Here is a 15763-nt window from a genome sequence, read left to right on the forward strand (position 1 = left end):
GTAAAAGGCCAATGCCCTTCTCACATCTAGGAGATGTAGGCGCGCCTCCTTGCTGGAGCTGTGAGGCTTCGGGTAAAACGAGGGTAAAACTATTGGTTCGTTAAGATGGAACTCCGAGGAAACTTTTGGAACGAAGGCTGGGTGTAACTGTAAGGTTACCGCCTCCTTTGAGAATACTGTGCAGGGCGGCGTTGCCATCACTGCTGCGAGCTCACTCACCCTACGAGCTGACGTAATTGCAAGAAGGAAGGTTGTTTTCATAGTAAGGAGTCAGAGGGGTACTGTGGCTAAGGGTTCGAAGGGTGGTCCCGATAGCGTGCTCAGCACCAAGTCCAAACTCCACGACAGCGGTAGCGGTTTTCGAGGGGGGTACAGGTTTACCAGCCCCTTCAAGAACCTTGTGACAATAGGGTGAGTGAATACGGTGGGCCCTTCCTCTATATGACGAAAAGCTGATATACCAGCGAGGTGGACCTTTATCGAGGATAGAGAAAGCCCGTCTCATTTGAGGTCCAATAGGTATTCTAGTATTACGGTTATGGGAACGTCGAGGGGAGCTAACTTTGGTGGAACACCAGGCTGTAAAGCGTGTCCATTTCTGTTCGTAAGTCCTCCTGGTGGAGGCCCTTCGGCTACGATCCAAGACTTGTCGTACTCCCTCCGTACACGTCCTCTCTAAGGCGCTGAGCCATGGATTAACCATGCTTGTAGGCGTAGTCCCTGAGGGTGCAGGTGCACTATGGACCCCTGAGCCTGTGTGAGTAAGTCCGGCGCCACCGGTAGGGGGAGTGGTGGACGATCTGCCATGCGCAGAAGCAAGGGAAAACATTGTTGTCGGTCCCAAGTTGGAACTATGAGTATCATGCGAGCTCTCTCCCTTTTGGCTTTCTGCAGAACCTTGTGGATAAGTGTTGTGGGAGGAAACGCGTAGAGTAGAGGGCCCTTCCATGAAATCATGAATGCGTCCCCCAGGGACCCCTGCCCTATTCCTGCTCTGGAGCAGTACTGGGGACACTTCTTGTTCTACTGGGTGGCAAACAAATCGACTTGGGGAAACCACCATGCACGAAATATGCGCCGTAGCAGGTCGGAGCGGATCTGCCATTCGTGCGTGAGTGCGAAGCGCCTGCTCAGCTCATCTGCCTTCACGTTGTGGCCGCCCGGCAAGTATAAGGCTTTCAACGTTATGTTGTTGGCGATGCACCAGTTCCACAATCGGGCTGCTTCCGCGCATAGCGCACGGGATCGTGCCCCTCCTCATTGATTGATGTAGAACATAGTGGAGGTATTGTCGGTATTGATCCCGACTACTTTGCCGTGTAGGTATTTCTGAAAATGTCTGCACGCATTCAACACCGCTCTGAGCTCCAGTATGTTTATGTGCAGTGTCTGTTCTGCAGGGGACCATAGCCCTTGCGTCACCTTGCTGCCAATGTGTGCTCCCCATCCTATGTCGGAGGCATCGGTAGTAAGAAAAATAGAAATTTGTGGTTGGTGGAAGGGCACCCCCACTAGCAGATTCTTGGGATTTCCCCACCATGCTAGGGATCTGCGCACTTCCGTCGTGGGCGACACTACCCTGCGGACAGTGTGGGATGCCGGTTTGTAAACACTCACCAGCCAATGCTGCAGGCTTCGCATGTGTAACCTGGCATTCTGTACCACAAACATCGCTGCCGCCATGTCCCCAACAGTTGCAGGCACGTTAGGACCGGCACCGCGGGCCTGTATGTCATGACTTGCACCAGGGAGTTGATGGCGTGAAAGCGGGCGTCGGGCAGGTATACTCTTGCTGCGATAGAGTTTATGCGTGCCCCTATGAACACTATATCTTGTGTGGGTTCGGTCTTTGACTTTGCGAGGTTGATAACTAGGCCCAGCGAAGTAAGCATGTTCGCGGTGACGCGTATCATGCGTAGGACCTCTGCCTTTGAGGCCCCTTTCAGTAGGCACTCGTCCAGATACGGAAAAATAAACACCCCCTGTCTGTGCAGGTAGGCTGATACCAGTGCCAGGGTTTTGGTAAAGACTCTGGGTGCCAAGGATAGGCCGAACGGAAGAACCCTGTATTGGAAATGTTCCCCGCCGATCGTGAAGCGGAGGAAGCGTCAATGTGCCGGGTGGATTGTTATATGAAAGTAAGCGTCTTGTAAGTCGAGGGCTGCAAACCAGTCTCCATCGTCCAGTGCCGTAAGCATGGAGGCAACTGTGATCATCCGAAAGCGTTGCTTGCACAAGTAACGGTTGAGGCCCCGTAGATCCAAAATCGGTCTCCAGCCTCCTGTTTTCTTCTCCGTTAGGAAGTAGCATGAGTAAAAACCTTTCCCTTGGAATTGTTCCGGCACTCTTTCCACCGCCCCTATGAACACGAGGTGATCTACCTCCTGCTTCAGCCTCGCCTCGTGGGCAGCGTCCCTGAGATGAGGCCGGATGGGAGGTTTCGTCGGTGGAAGTGACTGGAAGGGGATCGTGTAACCCGTGGCTATAACTTCTAGCACCCATTTGTCTGTGGTGATCTTTTGCCATTGGGAGTCAAATGGTTTGAGGCGATGATGGAACATGAGATGAGAATGGCATTGAGCGATGGTGTTGATAGTGCAGCCCTCGACATAACCGTCAAACTTGCTGTCTCTGGGCTTGTCCTGAGGGTGTACGGCTTTGTTGAGAACGTTGTCTGGGGGCCCTGTACTGCTGCTGCTGTTGATGGCGCCCTTGGTCATAGCCTCACTGATATTGAGCGCGCTGTGGTTGGTAAGCATAGCGTCTTTGCTGAGGATAGAACTTCTTTTTCTTGTATGGGGGAGTATAAATACCCACGGTCTTAAGTGTGGCCCTCGAGTCTTTGCTGGAGTGCAGGACCGAGTCGCTTGAGTCCGCAAACAGCTTTTGTTTATCAAAGGGAAGATCCACGATCTTCGCCTGTAGGTCTCTGGGGATACCGGACGTCTGGAGCCAGGATTCCCTACGCATTACCACTGCTGCAGCTGTTGAACATGCCGCTGTGTCTGCCACGTCCACGGCAATCTGGACTCCCATCCGCGACGCCGCGTAGCCTTCTTGGACAATCGCCTTCAACACTGGCTTCTTGTCCTCCGGGAGTGAATCCATGAGAGGAGAGAGTCTAGAGTAATTGTCAAAGTTATGGTTTGATAGATGTGCCGCGTAATTTGCCACTCTCAATAATCGGGCAGAGGAGAAGTAGACCTTCCTGCCAAACAGCTCTAGTTTCTTAGCATCTTTATCCGACCCCCCTGATTTGTACTGAGATGTTTTCGACCTCTGCTGGGACGATTCGACCACCAAAGAACTGGGTTGTGGGTGACTAAAGAGGAACTCCTTGCCCTTGGCTGGGACGAAGTACTTCTTATCCGCTCTCTTGTTCGTAGGCAGAATAGAGGACGGAGTCTGCCATATGTTAGTGGCTGACCCCCTAATGGCTTCGTCCAGCGGGATAGCGATTTTAGATGAAGCCGGGGGGTCTCAAATTTTTCAGGAGTTTATGGTGCTTCTCCTGCACCTCTGCTATTTGAATGTCCTACGTGAATGCTACTCTTTTGAACAGCTCCTGGAATTGTTTAAGGTCATCCAGAGGGCAGACATCCCCAGGGGCCATGGCCTCATCTGGGACAGATGAGGAGAAACCGCTGGGGTAAACCTCCCCCAAATCCTCTGGCTCCCGAGTTCAGTGGTATACTTGCTCCCTGGTGGGCTGTGAAGGGAAGTCTCAGGAGTCTGGACCTAATTCCCCCTGGGACAACTGCGTTCCCGTCCCAGAGCGAGAGTGTACACGGGAGTATTGACGAGTAGTAGGAGAGGACCTGCCCCTGGATCTAGACCTGCCGTGTCTGTGTTCAACATGATGAGGACGACCATAGCAACATGGGCAAGGGCCCGGTGATGGAGACCTGGACCACAAATTGGGGAGTGTACCCATGATGTCTGGGAGAGCGGGATCTCCGCGACAACATTGACAGTGGTGAAGCTGGTTTGTGATAGTACTCAAGGGCATCCATGCCCAAAAATGGTGAATCATAGAATAGTAGGACTGGAAGGGACCTTGAGAGGCCATCGAGTCCAGCCCCCTGCCCTCATGTCAGCACCAAGCACTTTCTAGACCATCTCTGAAAGCCATCTATCTAACCTCTTCTTAAATATCTCCAGTGATGGAGATTCTACCACCTCCCTTGGCAATTCGTTCCAGTGTTTGATCACCCTGACAGTTAGGAACTTTTTCCTAATGTCCAACCTGAACCTCCCCTGCTGCAATTTAAGTCCATTGCCTCTTGTTCTATCCTCAGAGGCAAGGAAGAACAAGTTCCCTCCCTCTGCCTTATGACACCCCTTTAGATACCTGAAAACTGCTATCATGTCCCCCCTCAATCTTCTCTTTTCCAAACTAAACAAGCCCAATTCTTTCAGCCTTTCTTCATAGGTCATGTTCTCTAGACCTTTGATCATTCTTGTTGCTCTCCTCTGGACCCTCTCCAATTTCTCCACATCGTTCCTGAACTGCGGTGCCCAGAACTGGACACAATACTCCAGCTGAGGCCTAACCAGCGCGCAGTAGGGCAGGAGAATGACTTCTCGTGTTTTGTTCACAACACACCTGTTTATGCATCCTAGAATCATGTTTGCTTTTTTTGCAACAGCATCACACTGTTGACTCACATTTAACTTGTGGTCCACTATAACCCCTAGATCCCTTTCTGCTGTACTCATTCCTAAGCAGTCCTTTCCCATTCTGTATGTGTGAAACTGATTGTTCCTTCCTAAGTGGAGCACTTTGCATTTGTCCTTATTAAACTTCATCCTGTTTACCTCAGCCCACTTCTCCAGTTTATCCAGATCCTTTCGAATTATGACCCTATCCTTCAAAGAAGTTGCAACCCCTCCCAGCTTGGTATCATCTGCAAACTTAATAAGTGTACTTTCTATGTCAATATCTAAATCGTTAATGAAGATATTGAACTGAACCGGTCCTAAAACAGACCCCTGTGGAACCCCACTAGTTATACTTTTCCAGCAGGACTGAAAGCCATTAATAACTACTCTCTGGGTACGGTTATCCAGCCAGTTGTTCACCCACCTTATAGTAGCCCCATCTAAGTTGTATTTGAGTAGTTTATTGATAAGTATATTTTGTGAGACCGTGTCAAATGCTTTACTGAAGTCTAGGTATATCACATCCACAGCTTCTCCCTTATCCACAAGGCTCGTTATTCCATCAAAGAAAGCTATTAGATTGGTTTGACGTGATTTGTTTTTAACAAAACCATGCTGGCTGTTCCCTATCACCTTACCACCTTCCAATTGCTTGCAGAGGATTTCTTTAATGACCTGCTCCATTATCTTTCCTGGCACAGAAGTTAAGCTGACTGGCCTGTAGTTTCCCGGGTTATTCTTGCTCCCCTTTTTATAAATGGGTACTGTATTTGCCCTTTTCCAGTCTTCTGGAATCTCTCCAGTCTCCCATGGTTTTCCAAAAATGATTGCTAAAGGCTCAAATACCTCTTCTATCAGCTCCTTGAGGATTCTAGGATGCATTTCATCAGGCCCTGGTGATTTGCAGGCATCTAATTTTTCTAAGTAAATTTTAATTTGTTCTTTTTGTATTTCAACTTCTAAACCTACCCCTTTTTCACTAGCATTCTCTATGTCAGGCATTCCTTCAGATTTCTCAGTGAAGACCGAAACAAAGAAATCATTAAACACCTCTGCCATTTCCAAATTCCCTGTTACTGTTTCTCTCTTGTCACTGACCAATGGCCCTACCCTCTCCTTGGTCTTCCTCTTGTTACCAATATATTTGTAAAAAGCCTTCTTGTTTCCCTTTATGCTTGTAGCTAGCTTGAGCTCATTTTGTGCCTTAGCCTTTCTAATCTTGCTCCTGCATGCTCGTGTTGTTTGCCTATATTCATCCTTTGTAATTTGTCCTAGTTTCCATTTCTTATACGATTCCTTTTTCAGTTTGAGATCATGCAAGATCTCCTGGTTAAGCCAAGGCAGTCTTTTGCCATGTTTTCTATCTTTCCGACACAGCGGGATAGCTTGCTTTTGGGCCTTTAATAATGTCCCTTTGAAAAACTGCCAACTCTCCTCAGCCGTTTTTCCCCTCAGTTTAGGGGAAGTGAAGGTGGCCTGAGCCACAGTGAAATTGGTTGGAGGAACAGAGAGGGAGGCCCGAAATAAGCCAGTGGAGTTGCAGCCCGGCGGTGCGGCGTGTGTATCTCGGGAGGGGGGCTGGGTGATAAGGGCAGTGCAGCCCTGCCTGGAGATGGACTAAGGTGCCGGGTTTTAGCTCTGGCCTTGCTCCTCCCCCTGCGGGGTGGGCGCCGCCCCCTCTGGTGCCGGGGATCTCGGCCCCGTTGTCGGCGCCACGCTCGGCACTGTCAACAGCAGTGCCGCGTGGGTAGCTTCCTCCGGCGCTGGTAGGCTCCGTGCCGGGTGCCCCCGCGCCGTCAGCACCATGGGAACCGGTGCCGCCGATTCTGGTGCTTGCCGCGCTGGCGCTCGCAGTGCCTTCCGTGCCGCCTGTTGTATAATTGGAGGCTCAGCCTCTGCCACATGCGCTGCTGCGCTGCTGCTTTTATCAGCTCGCGGCTGGGGGCTCTGCGTTCCACTCGTCCTGCTCGGTGGGACCGCCAGCAAGGATCGAGCAGGGGAGAGTTTCCTCCTCTTCCACACAGAGGGGGTCAAAGAGGCTGCCTTCCTTTTATGCGACCCAGAGGGCCCTTCTGTGTGAGGCTTCTCCAGCGGTTCAGGCTGGAGAGCCTTATCAAACAAGATCATTTTGAGCCTCATTTCTCTGTCCTTCCTGGCCCTGGCTGTAAGCTTAGCGCAGTGGGAACACTTCTGGGTAACATGAGACTCTCCCAGGCAGCGAATGCATTGACTATGCCCATGTGAGGCCGGCACAGCCTCGCGGCATGACTCACACTTCTTAAACCCCAAGGCAGCCATCATGGTGAGTCTTTACTGTTAATAGGGTACTTAGCCACTAATCAGTGCTTTCTAACCCAAAATAACATTCACAGACTTCAGGGCAGCGGATGGCTTAACAGCCTTCCTGTCCGCCTCTCCTTCGTTCCTCTTCTCTCTGCTCTCTAATATGCTCTTCTCTTCATTTCTTTTTTTTTTTGTATAATAGTGACAAACAAACGAACTACACGTAAAAAACAACTATCTTATCTGTCACTGGCTTTAGGCGGAGCGGATTCCGTCTGCAGCCGATGGCAGCTGAGAAGGAACTGGTGGGGACCGGATCGCGCACATGGCCGGGGACGTGCAAGGGAGCGGCGCGCGTCGGCGCATGCACGATCCAATAGAAACTGCTAGAAGAATTCTGATCTGCAGCGCCAGGCGAGCCCAACACCTATTGTGGAGCACCCACGGGGACCACTCGAAGAAGCAGCAATACATTACAGGCACATCAAGATAGACAAAGATCTAATTTCACTCAGTTAGCTATTTACATCAGCAAAAGGTCTAAATTCTACATGAAATCAAGTGGCAGAAAGACAACAGTATAGGTATGTCTTTCAGGAATGTATTACTGAACAGCAAGGCATTTGTGGAAACAAACAGTGCAATTTCAGCTATTGTCATCTTATTGTAATCAATTATTCTGTAGCTTTCAAAAAATCTAATCACAGCCTTAGTATATCAGTAAAGTCCAAAGTATCAGAGTGGTAGCTGAGTTAGTCTGTATCTTCAAAAACAAAAAGAAGTCCTGTGGCACCTTATAGACTAACAGATATTTTGGAGCATAAGCTTTCGTGGGCTAAAACCCACTTCATCAAATGCATGAGTGTGGGTTCCAGAGAAGGGTCCACATTTATAGGCTCATGAAAAGGAGGGAGTCCCAGTCAAGAGAAGAGCCAGAAATGAAAAGGTCAATTCAGTCATGGAGGATGTGGCCCAAGTCCAAAGTTAATCAGACAAACAACTGTATTGGTTAATGTACTCCAGACTGCCTTTTGGGGGAAAAAATAGGTCATATCATTTATTTCCAGAATGCTTACTTGCCTGCCCCCTTGTACACAAATATTTTAAAACCTCTATTGCAGGGGAAAGCTACCTCAAAATAAATGACTTAACTAAACCTACTGGGTAAGTCACTCAACCAATCTATTCCTCACTTTTACACTAGTATTATTGCAACAAAAAAGCAGTCCAGTAGCACTTTAAAGACTAACAAAATAAATTAGGTGATGAGCTTTCGTGAGACAGACCCACTTCTTCAAATCATATCCATATTATTGCGCCACTCAAGCATGTGATGAACTTTAGACCCTCCTGTGCTGCCAGAATATTGGCCTGTCCAGTCCGTGTATTGATTATGGGCACTCAGTTATGGCATGTCTTTCTAGGTAATGACAGCACATTCAATTTCCTTTTGTCACTGTACCTCTGCTTGAATTCTGTAAACTCCAAAAACTTTCCCATGTTAGAAACCTTTGATGACTGCTTTAATTTCATCGGGTGATATTTATCGGTCCCTCTTTTATTTCTAACTTAACATAGGCATTTCTCTAGAACCTGTACACAAACAATGTTTTGAACAGCTTAATATGGAATGGAAATGTTTTCCCCCTTCATCTAGCTCGTAATTTATGCATTTTCAACACTTGTCCAGAAGATCCCCTGATAGGCATCAGCTTTGATGGTCTGGCTTTTGCTGAGAGATCTTTCACTATTCTGCAGAGCTGTTTCAGTTTCCATCAATGGTACTACTTCTGCAGACTTCTCCGGAACCCAGGGATTTCTATCTTGCCACCAGAATCTTCACTAGAATGCTGTTCAGCAAAATTCCTACGTTCCCTTTACGCACCCTCAAACAGCAGGTTTTTTTTTCTTATTTCATGTTGCTTGTGCCAGCTTTCCCATACAGTAAACCCCCAAACTCACATGTTGGTTGCATTCCTCGGCAACCATCTCTAAGTTGAATTTCATGCAAGTCAGGGGAGCCAGGAGACGGACCAGCGCTGCTATGACAGTCAGTTTGCCACTTCCTGGCACTGACGGGGAGTCAGGAACCAGGCAGCAGCCTTGCTCCCGGCTCCCCTCCGCTTGCAGGAGCCAGGAAACTGATGAAAGCTACTGTGCTGGTCAGTTTCCCAGTTCTGGGAACTGGCAGGAAGCCAGGAAACTGACCAGCACAACAGCGCTGGTCAGTTTCACAGCTCCTGCAAGTGGAGGGGAGCCAGAAGCCACCGGGTTCCCAGCTCCCCACCACTCATGATTTTGATTTGCATTAATCCAAGTAACAAAAAAAAAAAAAAAAGCAGTGAGGTAGCACTTTTAAGACTAACAAAATAACATATTAGCTTTATTAGCTTTCATGAGACAGACCCACTTCTTCAGAGCTATAGTCTTACTATAACAGACTCAATATATAAAGCACAGAGGTCCAAAATTGTTAGCAAGGTTGACAAATCAGAAAAAATGTTATCAAGGTTGGCAAATCAGATAGAAGAGCAGAGAGGTGGGGTATGGAGTGTGATCCTTTTCCGTTGTACTACTACTTAACCAGTCGGTCCCCAGCCGGTAAAAATGTTTGGGATTCTTCCATCCCAAGTGCAGCACTCTGCACTTGTCCTTTAGGAACATCATCAGATTGCTTTTGGCCCAATCCTCCAACTTATCTAGGTCACTCTGGGCCCTATCCCTACCCTCCAACTGAGCTGCCTGTCTCCTTAGTTTACTGTCATCCACAAATTTGCTGAGGGAGCAATCCATCCTCTCATTAAGGTAATTAATAAAGATGTAGAACAGTACCAGTCCCAGAACTGATCCCTGGGACTCTCCACTTGAAACCAACCACCAACTAAACATTGAGCCATTGATACAATACACAGTTCTCACAGAATGTACCAGGTATTACACTGATAAGAACAGAAACCACACTTGATCTTAGCCCTAAAAAGGATGAGAAACATAGCAAAAGGATTCTCTCTCTTCCTTCTCTCCCTCTCACTACAAATATACCAGTTATCCTTTTTTACAGCATAACTGGCTTTTTGTTTAATAAAATAGTATGGTTCCTTAAACTGCAGTAATTTTTTCTCTTCAAGATGTGTTGTTCACACAATTCCACATGAACAAGATCAGATTCTTTGGGCCAGCAGAATCTGCTGAAGCCAAGTTTAAGGCAAGAAGCAACCATCATATCTTTTAGCCTAACCCCTTGTCCTTGACCTCCCCTCACCTGAAGGTATAAAAAAATCCAATCATGGCTCAGTTCCTTCACCATTAAGAAACCTAGATCCTAGAAACCTAGAGGAGCTTGGGTTTGGTGTTCCACCTGTGCCCTGCAAGGCAGCACTACCAGGAAAAGGAGTCTCTGAAGAGAAGAGCCTGAAGAGAGATGGGGGAAGGTGGACCTGGGGGCACTGAGAGCAGCTGGGGGGAGAGGGGCCAGTGCAGTGAGGAGAGGGGTGGTGAAAGGTGGGGAGGAGGGTCCTGGGGATATGAGGTCATTGTTCAACAGGGAGCTATGGTGACTCACGGTGACAGAGAGGTATGAAGTAGCGGGATCCTTAACCACATTCTCCACACCCCACTGCCTTGTGGGTTATCCTGGGAAGGAGAAAGGCTAAGGGAGTAAACCCTGACAGAAAATCCGGAGTGGAGTCCAAAGGTGGTTCAGTGTCAACTTCTGGCACTGTCCCCACAACTCCTGCAGCTGAGCTGGTACCAGACGTGGAGGTTATCCTCTCCTTTGGACTATATCAGTAAAGACGAGAGGGGGACACTGGTGCCTGGGCAGCCCAGAATCTCCATAAGTGCCCAGGCTCGCGCCCGGAGAGGTACTCCGGCATCGCTGAACAGCGTTGCATCAACACGGGAGGCAACAGATACTGGTTATAATCTCTTGCTCGATTGGCGTAGAGAACGGGCGCCAGGGGTTGCCTTCGACAGTGGGAGAGATCCTCGCATCTCACTGGACAGTCACCGCCCGCCTCAAGCTGGGCAGCCCCCAGCCAATAGGGTACTGTCCCACCACAGTTCACCTGCCTCGCTGGGTGCGTGAGGCTTAAGGTTCCTGAACCTGACAAGTGACTGAAATTTGGGCACCAGGCAAACCAATAAGAAAATCAACAATAAATGAGAAACATCAACAATTTAAGCTTGCTTGCTGGAATGTGCGGACCATGCTGACTGGCTTGACTGAAGATCTTCAGGCCATCAGTGACACCCGCAAGACCGCTGTCATCAACGAGGAACTGAAGAGGCTCAGAGTTGATATCGCTGCACTGCAAGAGACACGACTTGCAGATTCGGGACCTCTAAAGGAAAAGGACTACACCTTTTTCTGGCACGGTAAAGCCCAAGAAGAACCCAGAGAGCATGGTGTTGGCTTTGCTGTCAGAAACACCCTTCTACAAATGGTTCATTTAGTCATGGGCGGATCAGAAAGACTTCTTCGGATCACGCTTCAAACTTGCGCCGGTCCCGTCCACCTGATCAGCGCTTATGCTCCAACCCTGTATGCCACACCAGAAGTAAAAGACAAGTTCTATGACGTGCTTAGTGCTGCTGTAGCGCAAATACCTGCTCGTGAACAACTGTACATCTTGGGTGACTTCAATGCAAGAGTTGGAGCTGATTGGGCCTCGTGGCCTTCCTGCTTAGGACACTTCGGTGTGGGAAAAATGAATGACAATGGACAGCGTCTCCTTGAACTATGCACGTACCACAATCTGTGCATCACAAACACATTCTTCCAAACGAAGCCACAGCACAGAGTGCCGTAGAGACACCCACGCTCGAAGCACTGGCATCAACTAGATGTGGTCATCACTAGGAGTAATAACCTCAGAAACATCCTTCTGACACGCAGCTATCATAGTGCTGACTGTGACACAGATCACTCGCTAGTTTGCTCCAAGCTCACCCTGAGACCCAAGAAGCTGTACCGCTCTAAACCTGCTGGAAGGCCCCGCATTGATGCCAGAAAGACAGCAAACTCGGAGAAAGCTGAAAAGTTCAGAGAGACCCTCCAGGAAAATCTGCGCTGTGTCCCTGGCGGTACCGATGCGACATCCAAATGGAAACATCTGAGGGATACAGTTTACAACACGGCCTTGTTGGTGTTTGGAAGAAGAGCTAGAAACATGAACGACTGGTTCGAAGCTAACTCCAATGAGATTATTCCAGTCATTGAAAAGAAGCGCGCTGCACTCCTGGAGTACAAACGCTCACCAAGCCAGAGTACCCAGGAAGCACTGAGAGAGGCCAGAAGAACAGTACACCAGACAGCCAGGCGCCGTGCCAACAACCACTGGCTCCAGCTATGCAGCAACATCCAGACCTGTGCCAACTTTGGTAATCTCAGAGGAACGTATGAGGGTATGAGGAAGGCATTAGGACCCACCCAGAACAAGATGGCACCTCTGAAATCCAAATCTGGTGAAGTCATTGCTGACAAAGCCAAACAGATGGAGCGCTGGGTTGAGCACTACTCCGAGCTGTATTCACGCGAGAACGTTGTGTTTGACACATCCCTCGATGCTGTCGAGCTCCTACCAGTAATGGACAAACTGGATCAAGAACCAACTGTGGATGAACTGAAGAGAGCCATCAACAGCACGAAAGGCCACTGGTAAGGATGGTATACCACCAGAGGTAATCAAATGTGTCGCGGACACACTCCTGGAACCCCTACATGAGCTACTGTGCCTGTGCTAGAAAGAAGGTGAGGTTCCACAGGATATGCGCAACGCTAACATTGTAACTTTGTATAAGAACAAAGGAGACAGAAGCAACTGCAACAACTACCATGGAATCTCCCTCCTAAGCGTCACTGGTAAACTGTTCGCTTGCGTCATCCTTGGCAGACTCCAGAAAATTGCTGAGAGGGTGTACCCCGAATCGCAGTGCGGATTCCGCGCAGAGAGGTCTACCGTTGACATGGTCTTCTCTCTAAGGCAGCTGCAGGAGAAGTGCAGGGAGCACAGAAAGCCACTCTACATAGCCTTCATCGACCTGACCAAGGCCTTTGACTTGGTCAGCAGGGATGATCTGTTCAAACTGCTCCACAAGATAGGCTGTCCTCCACGGTTACTCAAGATGATCCAGTCGTTCCACGAAGACATGAGAGGAACCATCCAATATGACGGCGCATTATCGGATACTTTCAGAATCAGGAGCGGTGTCAAACAAGGATGTGTGCTTCCTCCAACATTGTTCGGGATCTTCTTCGCACTCCTCCTGAAGCATGCCTTTGGATCTTCAACAGAGGGCATCTTGCTGCACATAAGATCTGATGGGAAACTGTTTAACCTTGCAAGGCTGAAAGCTAAGTCTAAGGTGCGAGAAGTCCTCATCAGAGAAATGCTGTTTGCAGACGATGCTGCTGTAGTGTCTCACACAGAAGACCAGCTTCAAAAACTGCTGGATCAGTTCTCCAAAGCATGCAGGGACTTTGGTCTTACCATCAGCCTAAAGAAGACAAACGTACTCGGTCAGGATGTTGCTAAATCCCCATCAATCAGCACTGACAACTATACGTTAGAGGTCGTCCACGAGTTCGTTTACCTCGGGTCCACCATCACTGACACCCTGTCACTGGAGACTGAGCTAAATAGGAGGATCGGAAAAGCAGCCACAACTCTGTCCAGACTCAGCAAGAGAGTGTGGAATAACAACAAGCTGTACACTCACACCAAAATGCAAGTCTACAGAGCCTGCGTCCTCATCACCCTCCTTTATGGCAGCAAGACTTGGACCCTGTATGCCCCCCAGGAAAAGAGGCTGAACATCTTCCACTTGCGCTGCCTCAGGCGCATCCTTGGAATATCATGGAAGGACAGAGTGACCAACACCGCCGTCTGCGAGCAAGCTGGAATCCCAAACCATGCACACCCTCCTCAGGCAGTGTCGACTCCGCTGGCTTGGCCACGTCCACAGGATGAACGATGGAAGGATTCCAAAAGACATCCTGTAAGGTGAGCTAGCCTCTGGCAAAAGACCTCCCGGACGCCCCCAGTTGCGCTACAAAGATGTCTGCAAGAGAGACCTCAGAGAGGTAGACATCGAGCTGGACAACTGGGAAGAACTAGCAGATGACCGCAGCAGATGGAGGCAGGGGTTACACAAGGGCCTTCAGAAGGGCGAGTTGAAGATCAGACAGCTAGCAGAGGAGAAGCGAGCGCACAAAACACACAATAAGGACTTGCCAGACACCCACTACATCTGCAAGAGATGCAGCAAGGACTGTCACTCTCGTGTGGGTCTTCATAGTCATAATAGATGCTGTAAATGAAGTCCTCAATTGAAACTTTAAAGGGCGCGATCCATAGTCTATGCAGACTGAAGGATGCCTACCTGAAGAAACCTAGATGAGTAGACCTCTGAGAGCAAGAAAAGAGGGCAGGATGTGCAACCCATGTGGACAACACATCTCAAAGAACCATAATTTACTGCAGGGTTTCTTCAAGTGAGCATCTAGCACTCCCTCCTTGCTACTCTCTGATTAGACTATATAGCAATAAGAACACATGTGATTCTGTGATGTCTCCATGATATATAACGGACAGCCTATAGTTACTAGGAATACACATACTGAGGCACAAGATACGTGCAGAGGATGTCGGGGGATGTTCCCTATGAGACCTTGATCTTTTCCTGTTACCTCTTATGGAATTTTCCCTACTGTCTCTTCCTGCTTCCATTGTGTTGCCCATGGAGGAGAAGGTGAATGGAAGATTGACAGATGTGTCAAGATGATGAACGGACCATTCTGTCTGAAGTGTCTTGTTGTGGGGGGAACAGGGCAGTGTGATGGAGTGATGTTTGCACATCGTGACTTTTCCTTGACATTGTAACCGCAGTTTTGAAGAACATGATTCGCACTTTGAGTGTGTTGATGTGATTGCCTACAGAAGGCAAAGACAGAACAAAGCAGTTTATTTCAATGCCAGACACTTCTATAAAGCAACTAACACAAGCATTGCCAAGGTGATTGTCAGACCAGTGAGTCTGGCAAAGATGGTGGCCAGACTAAAGTAAATTGGTTATTTCAGTTTATCTGCATGGGAAATTAGGACTTTAAATACCTGAGAGGTGGGGAGCTTTGAAGCTGGTCAGGGAGTCACATGAGAGCGGAGACAAATGAGCAGCATGTGCTCTCTTTCTCAGTCTCCCAGAAGCCAAATAAAATGAATACGTGTCTCTGAGGGGTGAAAGGGCCTGTCTAAAAAATGTATGATGTCTATATAATACCTTTAATTTAATTAATTCTTATTTAACTCCTTAATCCATTCATTGTCTATTAATAAAAGAATACATGACTTAGTTGTGAAACCAATACCAAGGGCTATAATTCTCAAATTACAAAATATTTTCAGTAAGAACTGAAGTTAACTATTTGCAAAGGTACCTTAAAATCTTATGATAAAGCTTTTACCTTTCTTTAATGAATGTAATGCTGCAGTGAAGAATGTCAAATAACCAGGAGGCTGAGGTGAAGCATTGAACTCAAAATATCCTATGACTCCAGGCTGCAAGAATAAGAATCAGAGTTAGCTAAACTATTACAAAGTACACTGCAGTTATTTAACTACAGTAAGAACAGGGTAAACACTGTTGTGGGGGGGCAGTGTGGTTTAGAAAAACAAGCCAATTTACTTTGTGAGAAAACAATCAGTTAATTCAATAATTGCAAAATACACACAAGACAAAATCTGTACATATGCAGAAACATTAAGTTTTACAAGTACTTATTTCCTATGTTAGTTGTTACGTTAGTCCCTAAGCAAAC

The 15763-nt window shown here is 48.1% G+C and overlaps 1 protein-coding gene and 1 pseudogene across 4 annotated transcripts in view; both read right to left on the bottom strand.

Annotated features, from left to right (window-relative positions):
* Positions 1-15763, bottom strand: part of TXNDC11 (thioredoxin domain containing 11) — a 128686-nt gene that overhangs the window by 73739 nt on the left and 39184 nt on the right. For 3 of the 4 annotated variants that reach the window (XR_012647787.1, XM_075011062.1, XM_075011064.1), the window contains one exon: positions 15410-15503. Coding sequence is in view for 3 of the 4 variants with exons in the window: in XM_075011062.1 (XP_074867163.1) it covers positions 15410-15503 (94 nt within the window). In the remaining variant the exon portion in view is untranslated. Of the gene's footprint in view, positions 1-14635; positions 14856-15409; positions 15504-15763 lie in introns of those variants that run through there. The other variant, XM_075011063.1, reaches the window with a different exon arrangement.
* Positions 9829-9939, bottom strand: LOC142021949 (U2 spliceosomal RNA; annotated as a pseudogene).

The sequence above is a fragment of the Carettochelys insculpta genome, chromosome 16, assembly GCF_033958435.1.
Source record: "Carettochelys insculpta isolate YL-2023 chromosome 16, ASM3395843v1, whole genome shotgun sequence".
NCBI lineage: Eukaryota > Metazoa > Chordata > Testudines > Carettochelyidae > Carettochelys > Carettochelys insculpta.